The 18,852-nt window shown below is 48.4% G+C and overlaps 1 protein-coding gene across 7 annotated transcripts in view; it reads left to right on the forward strand.

Annotated features, from left to right (window-relative positions):
* The window catches only part of PTK2B (protein tyrosine kinase 2 beta), a 125,445-nt gene that overhangs the window by 46,048 nt on the left and 60,545 nt on the right, over positions 1–18,852 (forward strand). For 4 of the 7 annotated variants that reach the window (XM_058720738.1, XM_058720741.1, XM_058720743.1 and 1 more), the window contains exon 2: positions 18,315–18,555. In XM_058720738.1, coding sequence (XP_058576721.1) covers positions 18,352–18,555 — 204 coding nt within the window. In that variant the 5' untranslated portion in view covers positions 18,315–18,351. Of the gene's footprint in view, positions 1–9,435; positions 9,457–18,314; positions 18,556–18,852 lie in introns of those variants that run through there. The other 3 variants (XM_058720739.1, XM_058720744.1, XM_058720742.1) reach the window with 3 other exon arrangements.

Below are 18,852 nucleotides of genomic sequence, written 5' to 3' on the forward strand. Positions count from 1 at the left end.
ACCTTCCAAGCCTACATGTAGCTCTACAATCCTAAGAGCTTAAGACTAGACCCAGACAGCTTCAGGTGGACTCAGGCTAGTCAGGTCTAGGCAGGCCTGGGGAGGCTTGACTGTCCCCCCCCACCCGCCCCCACCCAAGGCCTCTGCTGAAAGACTGAGTGGGCTCTGGAGTATCCAGTTGCCATCACTGGTGTCAGCAAAGCTCATCCAGACTGATTTCTATGGGTTTCTTGAGGTGGGCATTAAAATGTGGTTAAGCACTCAACTCTTGATTTCAGCTCAGGTTGTGATCTCATGGTTGCTGACAGTGCAGAGCCTGCTTGGGATTCTCTCTCTCCCTCTCTTTCTGCCTCTCCCCTGCTCATGCACACTCTCTCTCTCTCTTTCAAAATAAAAAAATGAAAATAAAATGTGTCTGAACTACAGGTTGTCTTGGTATGGAATGATCTAGGAACACCCTACCCCAAATAGTCTTGTGTCTCTGAAGTCCTGTGTTTGGAACCAGGACTTGCTGGGCAAAGCAGGGGAGCATGGTTCATGCCTGGCAACTCCCAAGGCAGAGCCCGTACCCACCAGTAGCAGTTGTAGAAAAACTCCTTTAACACATCATAGGGAGGGACTCTCCAGTACTAAAAATGGTCCAAAACATGGAATGAATGGGTTGTCTTTGACAAGAATGAGTCCCTGTCATTGAAATGTTTGTGTACATGCTTGATGGAGCCAGAGGAACACAGACGATTTGTGATCATGACCAACACTTGACATTAAGGAGTTTACCAAATGTTATTATATACATCATTTTTGTTCATCTTCATAACCCTTCTAGGGAATGGTATGAGCACATTCAACTTTTGTGAGTGAGCTCATTGAGGTTCAGGTCAGTAACAGGATTTGTCCTAGATGGGTTGAGTGGGCAGGATCGACCCGGAAGACGTGCTTCTTCCAAACCCACTATGATACCAACTCTTCTCTCCTAGAAGCCTCCTTTGGCTGCTAGTTGGGAGGCCTCAGTTCTGATCCTTTTTCTGCAGCCTGTTGAGTGTGGGCCTTTACCTTTTCTGAGCTAGCGTCCCCTCCCCTGGAAAGGAAGAGGGAAGAGGGAGGAGACAGGGCAAGGGCTTTGTGAACTGTCACTTGCTACTTCATGTGTGAGGGATGAGTATTTCTACTTAAGGCCACCATTAAAATGTAAATGCCCTGTCTACATTCTGGGCACATAAGAACATAGGCTCAGGTTGGAAGAAGCCTTTCCCAAGAGGACAATCCATGGTGGGAAGGGTGAAGTTAAGATCAGAGAGGGATTGTATGCAGGTGTGGAAGGTTCTAGAGTACAGGGGCCTCCTCCTGTGTTTAACTCTGTACCTGATTGGTGTTACCTGCATGGTCAGTCTTTATGGGATCACTTGGACTCTTGTACCCACAAGATGGTCTACCATGGGTAACAAGGGCCTCCTGAAAAAGCCTTCAGTCCTGTGGTTATACCCTTCAAAAGATCCCTGCTCTGTTCCCCACAACCAAGAGTTCAGCTCTGTGTGCTTGGGAAGGTCACTTAACACCTCTGGCCTCATCTATAAAACAAAGGAGGTAAAAAACCAAACAGTTCATTTGTAAGCCCCCTTCAGTGTGATTCTCACCACCAATGAGTTTATAATTTTAGTTGCTCTGTTTTCCCTGATACCAATATCTCAAGTCATTCCCCACCCCCAACCATTTTCCTGCCCCTCACATTTTGTTTCTCGGCCTCTCAGTTCTCCCTCAACAACCCAGGGGCTTCCCTGTGGCTAATGATTTTACCTCCCAAAATTTTAGATCCAAGAGGGCACTTCAGGAAGCATCTAATCTGGTCCTGCAGCTTTACCCTGGAATTCAGGGCCCCTGAAAAGTGTTTTGGGAGTTCTGTAAACATCGAAGCATTTTCTGCCAAACAAGGCAGAAATAAACCTCCTCCTGAAACTAGGCTATCACTTTTAACAGTTTGAAATATTCATGCTCAAGACTTTGTTGGAAACACATTCCTATCCCCTAATCTCTTCACTTTTTTGGATGAGAAAATTGAGGTTCCCACAGGTGAGGTGACTTGGCCAAGTTATCGAAGGATCATTGCGGCCTTTGAGTTAAATGTGATTCAAAAGAATTTCATGCTATAGTTTTTGTATGGGTATGTAAGGAGAAAATTCTGGGTCGCCAGAAGGAAAGAGTAGAACTGGGTGCCTCTGGAGGCTCTCGAGGCCCTGGCGGTGGACATAAGGCCCACACTGCCCTCCTGCCTGAGCCCTGTGGGAGGGGAAGGGCCCCAGGGCTCGCTCCCCTCACCTAGCCTGTTCTGGGCCACAGAGCACTTTCTGGGTTCTGCTGTACTCTCTCCCTTCTGCCTCAAGTCTGTGGTGAAGCTGTGGAGAAGGGGGTTGCTGTTCTTTTTTTCTGACTTCCTGTGTGCTTCAGAAACCAATGAAAGAAGAACAAAACGCAGAAAGAGTTGAGGACCGTTATGCCAAACATAGACTTATACCCGCCATGGGGGGAGCTGGATTCATGACTTTTATTAACAAGAGCCCAGGATTGTGACTTCTCCACTCCCTACTGGGCTGCTAGAGAACACCCTTGGGGCTGAAGTAGGTAGTGGGGACCTCGTTATTTTCAGGCTTGGGTCAAATATATCTATACAGGTAGTCAAAGCGATTTTTGAGAACTATTCATCCTTGAAGCCAAACCCATCAGAAAGGAAAACTTCATTACCTCTCTACTATGACTGTTTTAATTCCTCTGTGTCTCCTTTTCTGCATACAACCTAGTTACAACCACGGCAGTGTATTTGTGTAGTGAGGAGGCATATGATCTTTGGAGTTTTTACATTAAATTTGATTATATATGCCAAGTAGTCTCCTTGGCAATGACCTTTCCAGGCAGACAGGAACCAATGTATGAGTGCAGCTCTGTAGCTCAGTGAGAAGGACAGAGCTATGGGAAAACACCCTACATTTCTTTTCCTTTTTTTTGAATCACTCATTGCTGAGCCCATAAACTCTGATTCACAGGGCCTCCTACTCAAATATTGCCCCACAGCAGACCCTACGTGTTCATTCTTTCCTGGCCTCATCTGGCCACCTGGCTTAGTTTCTATGCCCCACTTTGGATCCATGAGAACTTTCCCTTCCATAGCTCTTTTAAAAGTGTCGAACAGTAACTTTGCCTCCCTTCAGGCTCAGACAATTTGGGGTTGGATTTTCCCTTTGTGTTTTGTTTTGTTGTTCTAACCAGGGAAGAAAAAGATCCTGCACCAGTTCGAGCAGGGGCTGGAAAGATTGTGGAAACAGGGCTCTAAGCTGGGGGGTTTCTCACCTCTGAGCTCAGGAGCCTGACCTCAGACCACCGTGGCTGGCGTTTTTAAAAAGAGTTCCCCCCAATTTTCTGAGCTCTGAATAAATGAAACCACCTGCTTCTTCTCTTTCTGTCCATTTCCCAATAATGGGCTTGGGTAACAAAATACTGAAACAGAAACCACTACTGTGCTCTGAAATAAGATACTCAGAGTCACCCAGAAAGGGCCTGCGTGTGAGAATTGACTGCAATGCTGTGAGACCCATCGCTGTACTGAATATTTGTCAAACCCGTCCTGGTAGGGAGAGGCCTACAGCCAGGGAATCGAGAGATCTGGGTTCCAGCCAAGAATCCCCACACATGTTGTTTCTCTGAAGCTCAGTTCTCACCAGAGAGACAGGGGCCAAACCGGCTGTCCCCACCCCCCCACTGCCCTTGGGCTTGTATCAGAATCACCAGGGATGTCAGTTAAACATACAGAAGGCTGGACCCAGCCCTAGAGGTCTCCACTCACTAGGGTGGGACTGAGCTTTGCATTGTATGCATATACTTAGATCTAGATTGTTACAGAAAAATTATTCAGACACTTGTTACAGATGGTAAGGCAGACTTTATTCAGGAGGACTACAACAATGGGGTTTTGCAGTAGGGGAAAGAAATTGAAATAAAGCAAGAAAAAATAGGCATTTATAGCTAAGGAGCAGCGTAGGGATCAGTGGATGGAAAATTGTGAAGAGGGCAGAGTAATTTTTTTTTTTAAGTTTATTTATTTATTTTGAGAGAGAGCAGAGGAGAGGCAGAGAGAGAGAATTTCAAGTAGGCTCTGTGCTGTCAGTGTGGAGCCCCAAGCAGGTCTCAAATTCATGACCTGTGAGATCATGACCTGAGCCAAAACCAAGAGTCAGACGCTTAACCAACTGAGCCACCCAGGCGCCCCAAGGGTAGGGTGATTCTTTATGTAAATGGACCTAACAGGATTCCTGTTGAAGGCTGACCAGAGCCATCAAATATTACCTAGTGGATGGGGATGGGGTGGGGGGCAGGAGGTTTGATCAGATATCAAGAGTAATCAGCTATAGAAGGTGGGGAATACTGGCTAAGCCTACCTAGCAGTATTCTTGCTAAAGATGGACTCCTTGAGGATAGAGGTAGAAGCTGAACCTCAGGTCTAGTCGAGCAGTGGACCCAAAGGAACCCAACTGAAATCTGATCAAGGAGAGAGTCTTTGTCAATATATATACTGACATATGTGCACACAGCCAGGGTGAGGAAGCCATGGGACCAGGTGCTATTTGAGACATGTTTCAGATCCAACAGTCTACTTTTTTAATAATTAGAATCCAGAATCTCAAAGCACAGTACCCTGGGAGTGTCTGGGGGCCAAGCAAGGCCTCCTTCATGGCCAGCCCTGGCCCCCACATCACTGCAGGGTGTAGGGGTAAAGAGACCTCACCTGGCACCCATCTGGGCTCTGCCTGAGCCACAGCTCTGCTCTCTACTTGCTGTATGACCTTCGGGAGGTCACTCTGCTCAGCCTCACCTCCTTCATCTGTAGGATGAATGAGAACAGTACCTACTACCTTTTAGGTGTGTTATTAGGGTTGATTGAACCGACTCAGTGTGCACATGAGGTGCTGGCCCAGGAAGGTCCAGGGAAGTGCTCTGCGTTAACTGCTGTTAGTTCCCGGAAGTGAGCCCTTGGTGGGCATGCACAGGGGGAGGGAGGAAGGGGACACATGCTCAGGGCTGGAGAGGGAATCGGGGTCTCAGGTACACAGGTGCTGCCAATGCTCTGCTCTCTTAAGAGGACTGTCTACGGTTGAAGGTAACATTCTGTAGTCCCAGGGTTCTCTCGGCAGGTATATTGATATATCTCTCTACCCTATTCACCCCTAATCCTGATTGTGGAGAGGATCCAGAAATCTGGATTTCCGGGGACTGTCTGCCCTCTAGTCTAGCTTTGGGGCCGGGAGATTGGCCACTCTCTGAGCTATGCACAGAGCACAGAAAGGAGGACCGTGTTGCGGGGGGAGGTAGAGATGGACGATGGAAAGAGGGCTGCCTTCTATCTGTAGGGAAGCCACTGATTTTTTTTATACATATTTAACCAGTTTAACAGTAAAAGAACTTAATATCTTTTATCTATACGTCATTCTAAATGTAGATATATTTTTACGTCATTATAATCAGCATGTAAGCTTCATTCCCCGTCACTTAACATTTTTATACTAAGATTTTCATGCATCACCACTGCTCATACTTTAATCATAGAGTTTATCATCATCGATATTGCCTAGAACCCCCCTAACCATTGCTCTGAGGATTTCGTTCTGATTTTACTCTCTCACTGTTATAAATCACACAGGTATGAACATCTTTGTGCAAATGCTCTGTGATCTCCCCTTTTAGATATATGGGATGTGTTTCCCCAAGTTGGGTGACCAGGTCAGTACACTGAGTTGCTTTATATTTGACCAGCTCGGCTTCAGAAAGCCAATTCTCAATCAACTCTGCCAGTTGTGACTGTTTCATTTCAAGGCCATAAACATAAGACTTTATTATTTTTCTCCAGGTTTCTTGACTTAGTTAATAGATTTGTAGTGCTACCTCAAAGCTGTTTTTATTAGCATTTTTACCTGCCCAGGATTTCTCCAACTATTTTTAATTTCCTCAAGTATTTTCACACACAGGTGGCATCCTGCTTGCCTGACGGGGCATCTAAATAGCTCTTCTATCCAATTCGCAGGAAAATGAAAGCTGATTTGCTGCAGGGTACAGATGGGGGCCATGGTCATGTTTAATGGTTTTGATTTGTGTTTATATAAAGCAAATTTGTATACTGGATTTGTGAAGAGGAGCAGACTGGGGATTGGCAGGTGGAGAGGCTTGTTCGCGAAGATGTTTTAGCTGTTTTCAATGTGGTCATAGACGAGGGGACAACTGTTGGAACTGGCTTTGTACTTTCTCGTGGGAAGAAAAGTGGAGGCGTTTTCTTTATATTATTGATTTTTTTCCTGTTTATCAAATGTGCCATAAGAGATGACAAAGAAATAGAAGTTTACATCGCCATCATCATTATGCATGTTAATATATCCAAGGCTGGTGTTCCTTGGCTGGTGTTCTAGTTCCTGGCTAGAAACTAATGAGCTTACATGGAAGTTTTTGTTTGAGCAGAATACTGGGGCCACACAGAAAAGCAGTGTTCATCTGAGCTATCCTCTCTGCGTGTGTGGAGACAAAGCCCAGAGTGGGGCGGTGGGGGGATGCGGGGGGGGCTTGCTGAATGGATTTGAGCTGTAAGCACAAACTTGAATTTGTTGGGTTAAAGTGGGAAATCTGAGGGGTGCCTGGGTGGCTCAGTTGGTTAAGCATCCAACTCTTGGTTTCAGCTCTGGTCGTGATCTCCTGGTTCCTGTGCTGACAGCACTGAGCCTGGTTGGGATTCTCTCATTCTCTCTGACCCTGCCCCCCCCCCCCTCTCTCTCTAAGTAAATAAATAAACTTTAAAAAAGATGGGAAATCTGAGTTCTGGTCCTGCCTGTGCCACTTAACAAAGGCAAGCTGCTCAGTCACTTTTTCTCCTCCTCCAAATGGGAAGGACACCTGCTTTGGGAAATAATCAACAAGATAGCAAGAGTGCAGATATTCTGGAAAGTGTGTGGTCCTGCAAATGTAAAGACCCTCTTCCCTCCTGTCTCTCCGTTGCAGTTTTTTCAATCCTTGACTTGGATGAGCGAGTAGGGTCTGCCTGTTGCATGACCGGCCCTATAACCGTTTGAAACCAGCAATGCTGTCCTCACTTCCCAGGACTCCACTCTCCCTTCTCTCCTGCATCATATGACAGAGTCCCCAGGGTCCTAGGGCTCTGCATATCCTCCCCCTAGAATGCAGCCCCTCAAACCCCCCGGCTGCCTGGGCCAGCAGTGCTGTTGATGTGGTCACGTCTACGCAGAGCCCCGGGGAAAGTCACCACTCTTATTTTAGGGATTTTCTAGTAGCCCCAAAATGCATTGATCTTTTTGGCAGCCATGTCACAGTGACTAACAGTGAGCTCACAGATAACTTAAACCCCATTTTTTTAACCCATGCTGTTGCTAAAGTACATCTTCCTCATCCTAGCTTGGGGAAGATTATTTTTTCATCTTCGTGAAGAACTTCACATTTATCCCATTTCACCAGTTGTGTTTCATTACACTTGGCATGTCTTACCAACCTATGCAGATTTCAGGGGTCCTTTGTGGCCTGAAATTAAAGTCCAAATGTCTCCCACTCCTGTGCTTAACTTGGAGCTTCTTGTTTGATAACCACAAACTCCTTAATGTCAAATTAAAAGGTGTGAACAAGGGCCAATTAAAATAGCAGTCGGTCCCCAAGTGAATATAGACACTGGATCCTCGGTCGGTGGAGAAACCATTTGACAGGTTATGAATTCACCTGCTTGTCATCTGCCCTCCTCATTAACCTCTTTTTTTTTTTAACGTTTATTTATTTTTGAGACAGAGAGAGACAGAGCATGAATGGGGGAGGGTCAGAGAGAGGGAGACACAGAATCTGAAACAGGCTTCAGGCTCTGAGCCATCAGCACAGAGCCCGACGTGGGGCTCAAACTCACGAACCGCGAGATCATGACCTGAGCTGAAGTCGGACGTTTAACCGACCGAGCCACCCAGGCGCCCCCTCATTAACCTCTTAAGAAAATGGGGGAAACCCAGTCAAATACCCAACTGAAGCACTGACTGGTCACAGTGCCAAATTTCCCTGCTCAACAGCCAACTCTGTAACACACACAGACAGGGAAAGGAGATTCACTGAAGTGGAAGGCTGGGAGAAAAGGAAAAAGTTGAGATCATGCCTCAAAGTGGAGAAGCTGGAGAATAATTTAGTTTCAGGTTAGAGATGACAAAGAATGTGGTTTTGAAAGCTACACCCTTTAAGAGGTTGGACAGTAACAGAAGCCCCTTGGAGGGAAACACACATCTGAAAACTCTGTGCTTCTGCGCACCTTGTATATTGCTATCTCCGGGTGCCGGTGGTGAGGCTGCAGGGCCAGACCCTGAGGGTCGAGGGTCAGAAGCAGCTGGAGGCAAGTCCTGTGAAGTCTGACTCTGAAATCTGCACACCCCTCACCCCCGCCGCGTCTGTCCGAACCACTGTCCAGGCAGTGGTGTGCCGGAACCAGCTCTCACAAGCTGACAGCACCCATTCCTCCCCTAATCCACTTTCAGCAAAGCCACATGGGCAACTGGCAATCAGCCATGGAAGCATTTACACCGGGGAAATTGGCAAATGCTACCAATCAGGTCACCTTTTCGCTGCATTACCAGTTCTGAAACGTTTACCCGGGCCTCATCCAGACTGCTCTGCTGCCTCCCAGCTCACACCTGTGCTTCGTCCTGTGAGCAGCATCATATAAATATACATATTTTAACGTGTATTTATTTGGGGGGGGGGAGGGGGAGAGAGAGGAGGGCAGAGGATCCCGAAGCAGGCTCTGCACCACCAGCAAGCAAGGCTCAAACCCACAAACCATGAGAGCATGACCTGAGCCGATGTCAGACGCCTAACCGACTGAGCCACCCGGGCGCCCCCAGAATTATATATTTTAAATAAAAATCTGCTTCTCCACAGGGCAAAGTTCAAATTCCTTAGCACGTTGCCACCATCTCCTCTCATTTCCCAACACCCCTCACCACCCTCCTCACCAGCCCTGCGTTATGTAATGCGGTTTCCCGATCGTCCTGAGATCCTGGGGCCCCCATAGGCAAGTGGTCTTCTGGGCTCCTCAAGCGGACAAGCATGGACCCCTGTCAGATCCCATATCACGCTGTGCCTAGTTTGTGTTTATCTCTTTCCTCTTGACCAGATTATGAATCTCTGCTGGACAGGGACCCTCTTCCTTCTTCTGGAGCCTGGCATGGCCCCGAAAACATAGGAAGGCAGAAATGGGGGGAGGAGCAGAAGGGAAGACCAGGAGAGGGGAGGGAGGAAGGAAGGAAAGGTGGGGGAGGGGGAAGGGAGGATGGGGAGGAGGGAAGGGGAAGGGAGGAAGGAGAGACAAAAGTAGCCACAGCCACTCATGAACTGGCCTACAAGGAGCAAGGTTGGGGAAAGCAGTGGAGCCCAGAGGCCACACAGGAGGTAAGCAGAATCTGCCTAGCTCTAGGGATCAAAGTCCTTGAACTAGTGAAAAGAACAGTAAGGGAGACAGGGTCATGAGTTTCTGTTGCACCCCTCCATCCCCCCGGCTGACAGCCAGCCCCACATCAGCGGGCCTCTGGGCTGGCAGGTGCTGGCAACAGAATGATCCCGAGTGGGTGATGTGTGGGGGGACGACGAGCTGCAAATGTGTAGAGCCTTAAGAAATGCTTTTTGAATTACATTGAATTATAGTTGGGGATAATCACAACCTTTCTGGTTCCTTCCTTAGAGAGGTGACGGGGAGGGATGCTTGGAGCTGAGGGGAAGGGATTAACCAAGTAACTGATTGGGCGGTCCCAGAGTGGGCACGGCGCTGGCCCCTCGGGAACCGGGGCTGAAAGGGCCTAGGCTCGGAGGGGGGGAGTGTGCTGCGTGGCACCAGCAGGGCCCGACTTGCCCAGAAATGCAGGCCTGGCTCCCTGAGACTGCAAGGTCACTGCCAATTAGTTAAGCGGCTGCTCTCCACAGGCCTTTGCAGAGGAAAGGCATGTGTTCCCCATTCCGTTGATGTGGAAACAGCAAGAGGAAGTGACTCAGAGACAGAGTGGAAATAAAGCGTGTGTCTCATGACATTCTGGCTTCTGCTAGATCCAAGGGGCTTATGTTGTGACTGTCTCCCATGAGGCTTCCTTCCATGCTTCTGTGGTGTTGTCAGGACAGACGATGGTCCTACGTGCATGCAAAGAGTGGGAGGTAGGGGTGATCCCTTCAGGTGGGCAGGTGGCTGGAGGAAGGTGGGTGTTGGCGAAAAGGCAGCCTCAGAGCAGTGGAGACAGAAGGGGCTGATCCTGGACTCACTAGGCCAGGCTAATGTTTTACAAGGAGAGACTGGTATTGGGTTTCTGATCCTGTCTTCTGCCAAGTCACAGGCACTTAAAAAATACATGTGCCAGGGAGTTTACAGAGGTAACCTCTGATTCTCCAGAAAATTCTGCAGGATAGGTAGTGTCAGCCTCATAAAACAAGAGAGGAAACTGAAGCTTAGCAAGGTGACCTTGTTCAGATCATGCAGCTGGTAAATGGCAGAGACTTAAGGCCACCATGTTGCCCGACTCTGAAGTGCATTGTGAGTAATGCCCCAGACTTAAATGGCATGACAGCCTCAAGGACATGAGTTTTAAGCCTAGATCTGATGAGTCAGGTGAGTGTGCCTTCTCCCTGATATCATGCAATGGTCTCTCTCCATGCTCCCTCAGATCACGGGCAGAACTTTCAATCCTCGAGAGAAGGATTTTACCCTCAGGACTCCCAGCAGTCGCTCTGACATCTGGTTCTCTGAGAAGCCAAGCTCAATGTCATTCGCCAAAGACTATCCTTGTCACTTGATGAATAAACGAGCATTGGAAAACCAACAAAGGTAGAAAGGCATAATGTTAGAATAAAAGACAGCTCTTCAAAAATAATCCATTGGGCTTTATGATGGATTCTCTAGAAGGTCCTAATTTTTCCCATTTTGCCATGGGCACTGGCATCAAAGGCCATCATCCACCTACCTGCTCCTGCTTGGGAACTCCAACCCCTCTGGACTGATGTCTTCAGGCCTCAGAGCCAGTTGGTGGCAGAGCTGGCTACTACCCCCTAAGCATGGTGGTGGCAGGACGTGACGCCAGCCCTCTAGTCTTTGGCAGGTGACGTTGAAGCTTGGCCTCTCAGAGAACCAGACGTGAGAGTGGATGCTGAGAGTCCTGAGGGTAAAATGCATAGTCTCGAGGATTAGAAGTCCTGCCCATGATCTGAGGGAGCATGGAGTGGGGACCGTTAGTCGGAACAGTGGCATGATGTCAGAGAGAAGGTGCACACATCTGACTCATTTGACCCTGGGTTTAAAACTCATGTGCTTGGAGGCGCCTGGGTGGCTCAGTCGGTTGAGCGACCGACTTCGGCTCAGGTCATGATCTCACAGTTTGTGAGTTTGAGCCCCGTGTCGGGCTCTGTGCTGACAGCTCAGAGTCTGGACCCTGCTTCTGATTCTGTGTATCCCTCTCTCTCTGCCCCTCCACCACTCATGCTCTGTCTCTCTCTGTCTCAAAATTAAATAAACATTAAAAAAAAAAACTCATGTGCTTGGAGCTGCCATGCCATGCAAGTCTGGGGCATTACTCACAATGGACTTCAGAGTGAGGCAACATGGTGGCCTTAAGTGTTTGCCGCTTACCAGCTGTGTGATCTGGACAAGGTCATCTCACTAGGCCTCAGTTTCCCTTTTGGGGGGTATGAAGCTATCATTACCCATCCTGCAGAATTTTCTGGAGAATCAGAGATCACTTACATAAATTCCTGGCACACAGTATGTGTCCAATAAAGACGTACGGTTCCACTCCAACGTCTTCAAGGGCAACGTTGTATTTTTCTGTGATGCTGATGCCTGTGACCCTGTCAGCTTCCCCTGCCAGGAACACAGCCCTGGGCACAGTGGTAACCCAGAGGCTCTGAAGGGATTCAAACCCTGCTTCAGGACCCCATCCTTTCAGCAGGTGAATGTTTTGCCATTCAGGAAGAGTATCATTAATTTTCTTCCTGACGACTTCAGGGACTCAGAGATTATGCAGGTTCCCGTACTACCCTTTACAGGTTTGGGCCAAGGCATTCTTTTAGCCAATCAAAACCTTTCCTGTTTTAATTTGAGCGCATTTCCTTGTGTTTGTTATTCTTTGACTTGGATTTGGGCAGATATGGGTTGGGAGGCACGCTGGAGGCCGTGATGGCTCAGGTCCAGAGTTTCTGCGGGTGCCAGAGGACCTTCTCTCCTCTCACACTGCTCACAGGGGCTGGGGCAGGGATGAGATGCAGGGAGGGATTACCAGGCTGGGGGGAGGGGGCCAGGTCTTGACTGGAAGAAGGGACGGCACTTTTGGCTCACAGGTTGAGAGTCAAAGGATTTAAGGATCATCAAAATACAGAGACAAGCTAGTGATGAGAAATTCAAGTAATCAGGCAAGAGCTGAAGAAATAGACAAGTTCAGTTGTCAGAAACAGGGGAGCTACAGTCAGTGGGTTACTCTCATATCTCCCAACTCTGTGTTCAGTGACACATGTTGGTGGCTTGAAATCAGCCATAGTGGGAATATTTACACCATGGAAATTGGCCAATGCTGCAAATCTGAATTTACACACACACACACACACACACACACACACACACACACACACACCTCTCCCCAAGAGCCTTTGGAAGGGGGAACAAGATATGGGGACTACAGATAGTCAGACAAGGTTTTGGGAAATAGGCGAGTGATAACCATGATGATAAAGCCTTTCATTTGCACTCAGCTTTATTGCTTATGATGAATTTTCATTTACATGTTTGCACTTTGTCCTCACAAACTTTCTACAAGGCAAACAGAGCAGGGAGCATTACCCCCATTTTACAGGTGAGGAAAAGGAGGCCAAGAGAGGTTAAGGAGCTTGCCCAGGGTTTTAGAACTGGCCAGAAAATGAGCTGGAACTGACAAGAAGAGAAACTCGCACGTGATGTTGAGAGCTATGTTCTCCAAGACCCTGAAGGCAAGTGGCTGACAATTCCTTACATCACACCTTTCAGTTACTCTGCTTCAGGGAGTTTTGGGGGGATCCCTTGGCAGTCCATTGCAGATCAGCGCTGACAGATGGGAGTTTGGGGTGCCCTTGAGGAAGTTTCCATGTGTCAGTGGAGATGTGGTACCACCTTTCCGGGCCTGCGTCTTTTGACCAAACACGTGAGTCCCCTCCGGGGCCTCTCACAACTGAGACCAAGCTTGGGGAGGTGATGCTCCCTAAGCTGGAGGACATCAGGATCCTTCACAGACTGAGGATATTCAATGCCAAGTTGACACATTCCTCCTCACATGGAGTTTGTGCCAACATCAGTAATATCAAGAGATACTACCTTTTTCAAAGGCAGATGGGAAAGTGCGAAAAACTTTGTACTTGAATTCAGATCTGCTCTGGGATCCAAGTTTGCTACTCAACAAGCAGGAATCCTTGACCAGATGGCTTAAAAATTTCTCATGTTTTCTCATCTCTAAAATGGGCATACTCATCCATGCCCATCTCCAAGGAGATGCTTAAGTATAAAGCACTTACATTCTTGGAAAAATATCTGGAGGATACTGCTGCAAAGGATTAAAGGCAGACCTGCAGGACTTAGCTCCAGCTGAAGGGAGAAGTAGATCCTGATTGGCTGAAATGGTTTTGCAGAAGGATTTCAACAAGAGCCATGTTGACCACTAGAAATGATGGCTCCTAAACCAAAGGCCTGGAAAAACTGATGAAGATAAGAAACTAGGGTCCTCGAGGCATGTTGGTGGTGGCCAATGCATCAGTCTGGGTGGGCTGTGTTCAGTCAGATGTAGACTATGAATGTTTCTCTTTGCTCAGGGCAGAGGTGGAGGCTGGCTCCTGAATGGGCTGGTCACTGCCCAGTCAGTCTGGGTAATGGGGGTCAACTATCCAGCTGTGGTTTCTCATCATTCCATTTTTTTCTGAATAGACTTTGTTATTTTTTTTTTTTTGGCACAGTTTTATGTTCACAGCAAAACTGAGAGGAAGGGGCAGAGATTTCCCATATACCCCCACCCACACTCATGCACAGCCTCCCCCACTATGGCTGTCCCCCCACCAGAGTGGTACGTTTACTACGACAGGCTTCACATCACCGCCACCCCCAGCATCCATAATTTACGTTAGGGTTCACTCTTGACGTTATACACTCCATGAGTTTGGACAAATGTATAATGGTAGATATCCATCATTATAATATCACACAGAGTATCTGCAGTGCCTTAAAAATCCTCTGTATTCCGCCTGTACGTCTCTTCTTTCCCCCAGCCCCTGGCGGCCACTGATCTTTCTACTGTCTCTGTAGTTTTGCCTTTTGCAGAATGGCATATAGTGGAAATCAAACAGTGTGTACCCTTTTCAGATGGGCTTCTTTCAGTTAGATGCATTTAAGTTTCCTCCCCGTCTCCTTGTGGCTTGATAGAGCCTATCTTTTTAGCACTGAATAATATCCCATCGTCTGGATGTACCACAGATTATTTACCCATTCACCTACTGAAGGCCATCTTGGTTGCTTCTGAGTTTTGGTGTTATGAATAAAGCTGCTATAAACATCCATGTGTAGGTTTTTGTGTGGACATAAGTTTTCAACTCCTTTGGGTAAATACTAAGGAGCACTATTGCTGGATCGTATGGTAAGAATATGTTTAGTTTTGTAAGAAACCGTCCAACTGTCTTCCAAAGTTTGCACCAACAATGAACGAGAGTTCCTTTTGCTCCGTGTCCTGATCACATGCTTCCAGCCTCTTGGCTGCTCCAATTTAAAAGCACCACATTTCATTGACTGATGGCAGCTGCATACGTTTGATTTTTTTTTTATGTTTATTTATTAGTTTTGAGAAAGAGAGAGACAGAGCACAAGCGGGGGAGGGGCAGAGGGAGCCGGAGACACAGAATGCAGAGCAGGCTCCAGACTCTGAGCTGTCACACAGAGCCCGAGGCAGGGCTCGAGCTCACAACCAAGGAGACCAGGACCTGAGCCATGGCGGTCTAATCCCTTCCTCACCAAGCACCTCCCCCCCACCGCCCACCGCCAGACTTGCCCTGGCCTCTGTCCCATGCAAAGATTTCTAACTCACCTGCTCTATCTCTGCCCCTTGTTCTGCCTGTCAGAACCTCTCCTCTGCTTCACTCTTAACTTCAGCCAATGGCTCACAGAATATGTGAAAATGGGGGTGCCCGGGTTGCACCAGATCTTTTGCATTTTACTGACATGCTATTTCTACTTGGCTATTCTCTCTCCAATTCTTCCCCCATGTTGCAGGGCGTCCCTGGGGCATCCCCTGTGTGCTCACTGGCACCAGCACCCTTTGGATGAGAGTGCTGTCTGGGCCAGGGGGCATCTCCTGAAAGGCAGCCCACCCCCTTCATCGTGGACGCCTGGAAGCCAGGCGTTGTGACCTACAGATGTGGGCATAGCCCTTCTCCCCAGCTCGGAATCCATGTCCCCACTAGGCAACATGACAGCACTGATTGTGCCCCTGGTTTCCAAATGGCTTCTGGAATACAGGCCCTTTGACTTCCATCCAGTCCACGGGGATGGACACCGTGTGCCACTCCATTTCCTTCTTACCCCAACACCTATTTTACAAAACTGCATCATGAAGCCCCTACCTGAACACTAGTCTATACGAATAGATACCCAGTGGTCATGGGGCCCCTGGCTCAATAGACACAGCATTTCCTGAATCTGGGACCTGTTATGTGTATGCCTAGTGCTGTGTGTGTGTGTGTGTCTCCATGACTAGAGTGTATGCTCTTTAGGGGCACACCTTCCCTCCTCTTCATATCCTGTAGCAGATCTGTCATTGTCCCATCTAATAGCCCCTTGGGCCTTGACATTCCAGTATTCTCCTGCTTACTTCCTACCAACATTTGCATCTTTTTGCCTGTGACTTTCTCTGGCTCCCGAGTCCGCTCTGCCCTTGTGTAGAACTGGCTGCCAATGCTAGGAATGACGTCTGTAAGAAAAGGTGTATAAAAAAAAAAAGAGGTTAGAGTGGGAGAGAACCAAACCATAAGAAACTCTTAAAAACTGAGAACAAACTGAGGGTTGATGGGGGATGGGAGGGAGGGGAGGGTGGATGATGAGTATTGAAGAGGGCATCTTTTGGGATGAGCACTGGGTGTTGTATGGAAACCAATTTGACAATAAATTTCATATATTAAAAAAAAGAAAGAAAGAAAAGGTGTATAAATACCCCCAATCCTCCTCCCTGCCCCTCCGTTGGTGAAGCAGGTCCGCAGCACATCTACGGCATGTCCCAGCTCCCAGAGTCCCCAGCAGGACTGCACTGCAGCTGCCTTAGTGACAACTCCATTGAAAACCCTCCTTTGGCTGTCTTCCCTTCCCTACCATGCATTTCCCACTCCCTCAAAGGGCTTCCCAGGGTTGCCTCTCAAGCTATTTCCTATGGACACTTTGTTGAGAGTATGGGGGAAATGGAGGTTCATGCACAGCACATACCAGAGTATTGGCACACAGGACATGTTCAGTGGATATTTATTGAAAAATAGCACAGGGACACCTGCGTGGCTCAGTCGGTAAAGCATCTGACTTCAGTTCAAGTCATGATCTCATGGTTCATGAGTTTGAGCCTCGCGCTCTGTCCCACAGCTTCATATCCTCCATCCCCTGGCTCTCTGTCCCCCCCCCCCATTCTCTCTCCCTCTCTCTCAAAATTATAAATAAATAAACATTTAAAAAAAGGAAAATGGCATGGATACTTCTAGAATATACATACTAGCCTCTAAAATAAAGGAGACTGGATATTCTTTTCTCCTTCTGTCTTGTCTCAAATTCTGGCTGCCCTTGAGGACTGAGACTGGTGTTCTGCCCATTGTCTGGCCACCCCTGATGGAAGGGACATGCCCTGCTTTTCCCTCATCCTCACAGCATCTCCTTTGTGCCCTCATGATACACACTGGCTACTTAAAAAAGGGACAAGTCCTTGAAGCCAATGACTGTCAACATCTTCCCTGCTAGTGTCCAGCACTGTGTGAATGGATTACCATGACTTTGGTTCCGCTTCTAAAATCTTGCCTCCACATTTGTGTTTTCACATTGCCAGTTCCATTCTTTTGCCCCCAACTGCTGGTCTAAAAACGTCCCCCTAGAATTACAGTGTCTTGTTAGAGGGGAGATAATTTTTCTGTAAGAATTAGTTCAGAATGAGAGCTAAGGTTAGTCGAGAAAGGTGGCTCCCGGCCCAGGCTAAATGTTAGAAAAATCCTTGGAAACTTAAAAATGCCAGGTCTCCCCACAGGCCAACTCAGTGGCCATCTCTGGGCACAGAGCTGGATTTAGGCTTTCTTAAAAGCTTCCCAGGGGATCCTAATGCGAAGCCAAGGTTGACACCACCAGCCTGCAGATAAAACTTGCATTGTTTCCTTGGGGTGTTCGTGCTTTAGAGCAATGAGAAGTAAACCCTATAGGGTTGTGTTGGATCAAGAGGACAGGAGCTATTTTGCAGGGACTCAGAGAGAGCTCAAGATTCCTAGGATTCTCACAGTCTATGGAAGTGTTGACCAAACTGTCATCCACACTGGGCTGGATCTTCTAGGGTCCCAGCCCTGCCCTCTCCCACCTGGCAGAGGACCTCCCACATTGAGCTGTGGGAGTGCTATTCCTCTTGAATTCTCCTGTGTGCAATGAACCATGTGCTGTATGATGAGTTCCTGTGGGACTGAGGCCTCCTGCCCAGGAAGTTCGGGTTGGCAGCTGCGGGTGGGGGCAGACAATGCCATCAGCTCATGGACGGGCCCCCCACCTGGGCCCTTTCCTGCCTTCTCCATTGAGGCTCCCTCCGGGCCACCCATTCTCCGATTCTGCTTCTTCTCTTGTCCCTGTTTCTCTCCTGCTATTTTCTACTGTCTCGCTCTTTGCTTTTTCTGCTCAGCTGTGCCTTGGAACCATGCTGTGGCCGCCTCCTCCCGCAGCTGCGCTTGCAAAATGTGGGCCTCTTGCCTGGAGTCAGTGTGGGAGGAGAAATGTGATGGAGAGAGGGGCTTCTAGAAGAGAATGCTCTCAGCCCGGGAACTCAAGGTCCCGGGGTTTTATACCCGGATGTTGATGCAAACTGCTCCTTTGTGTTTCAGCTTCCCCCAGTCAATAAAGCTGGATGCCTTTAAGGGGAGTTTTTGAGAATGGGAGCAAGTGTGGTTTGCTGGGTCCTGGAGCTTGGTGGGTGCCCTCCCTGGGGCATGAGGCATGGGGGCCTACTCGGACTCATTTTGGGGCTGTCCCTCTGCTGTCTCCACAGGACTGAGATGTGCCGGTCCTAGCTGCCGCCTGAGAGAATGTCTGGGGTGTCCGAGCCCCTGAGCCGAGTGAAGGTGGGCACGTTACGTCGGCCTGAAGGCCCCCCAGAGCCCATGGTGGTGGTGCCAGTAGATGTGGAAAAGGAAGACGTGCGGATCCTCAAGGTGTGCTTCTATAGTAACAGCTTCAACACCGGGAAGAACTTCAAGTTGGTTAAATGCACTGTGCAGACAGAGATCCAGGTAAGTGTGGTGGGCTCTATCCAATTGTCTGCCTCTGGTCTGTCTGTCCCCTTCCAGGGCAGCTGAACAGCCCTCCTTCAGCCTAGCAGGCTCTCCTGTGTCCACTCTCTGGGATGGGGACACCAGGAGAGACACTCTCAGCCTGTAGCACCAGCTCCCCTCCCTGGGGGTCTGCAACCAAGTTCACTGGGGGGACAGATTTTATAGTCTTCATTTGAACCCAAGATCATTTGCCTTATCTTTAATTCATCTCATTTCAACTTATTGAAGATTTATCACATTTGAAGCCCTGCAAGG

The sequence above is a fragment of the Neofelis nebulosa genome, chromosome 3 (assembly GCF_028018385.1).
Source record: "Neofelis nebulosa isolate mNeoNeb1 chromosome 3, mNeoNeb1.pri, whole genome shotgun sequence".
NCBI classification, from domain to species: domain Eukaryota; kingdom Metazoa; phylum Chordata; class Mammalia; order Carnivora; family Felidae; genus Neofelis; species Neofelis nebulosa.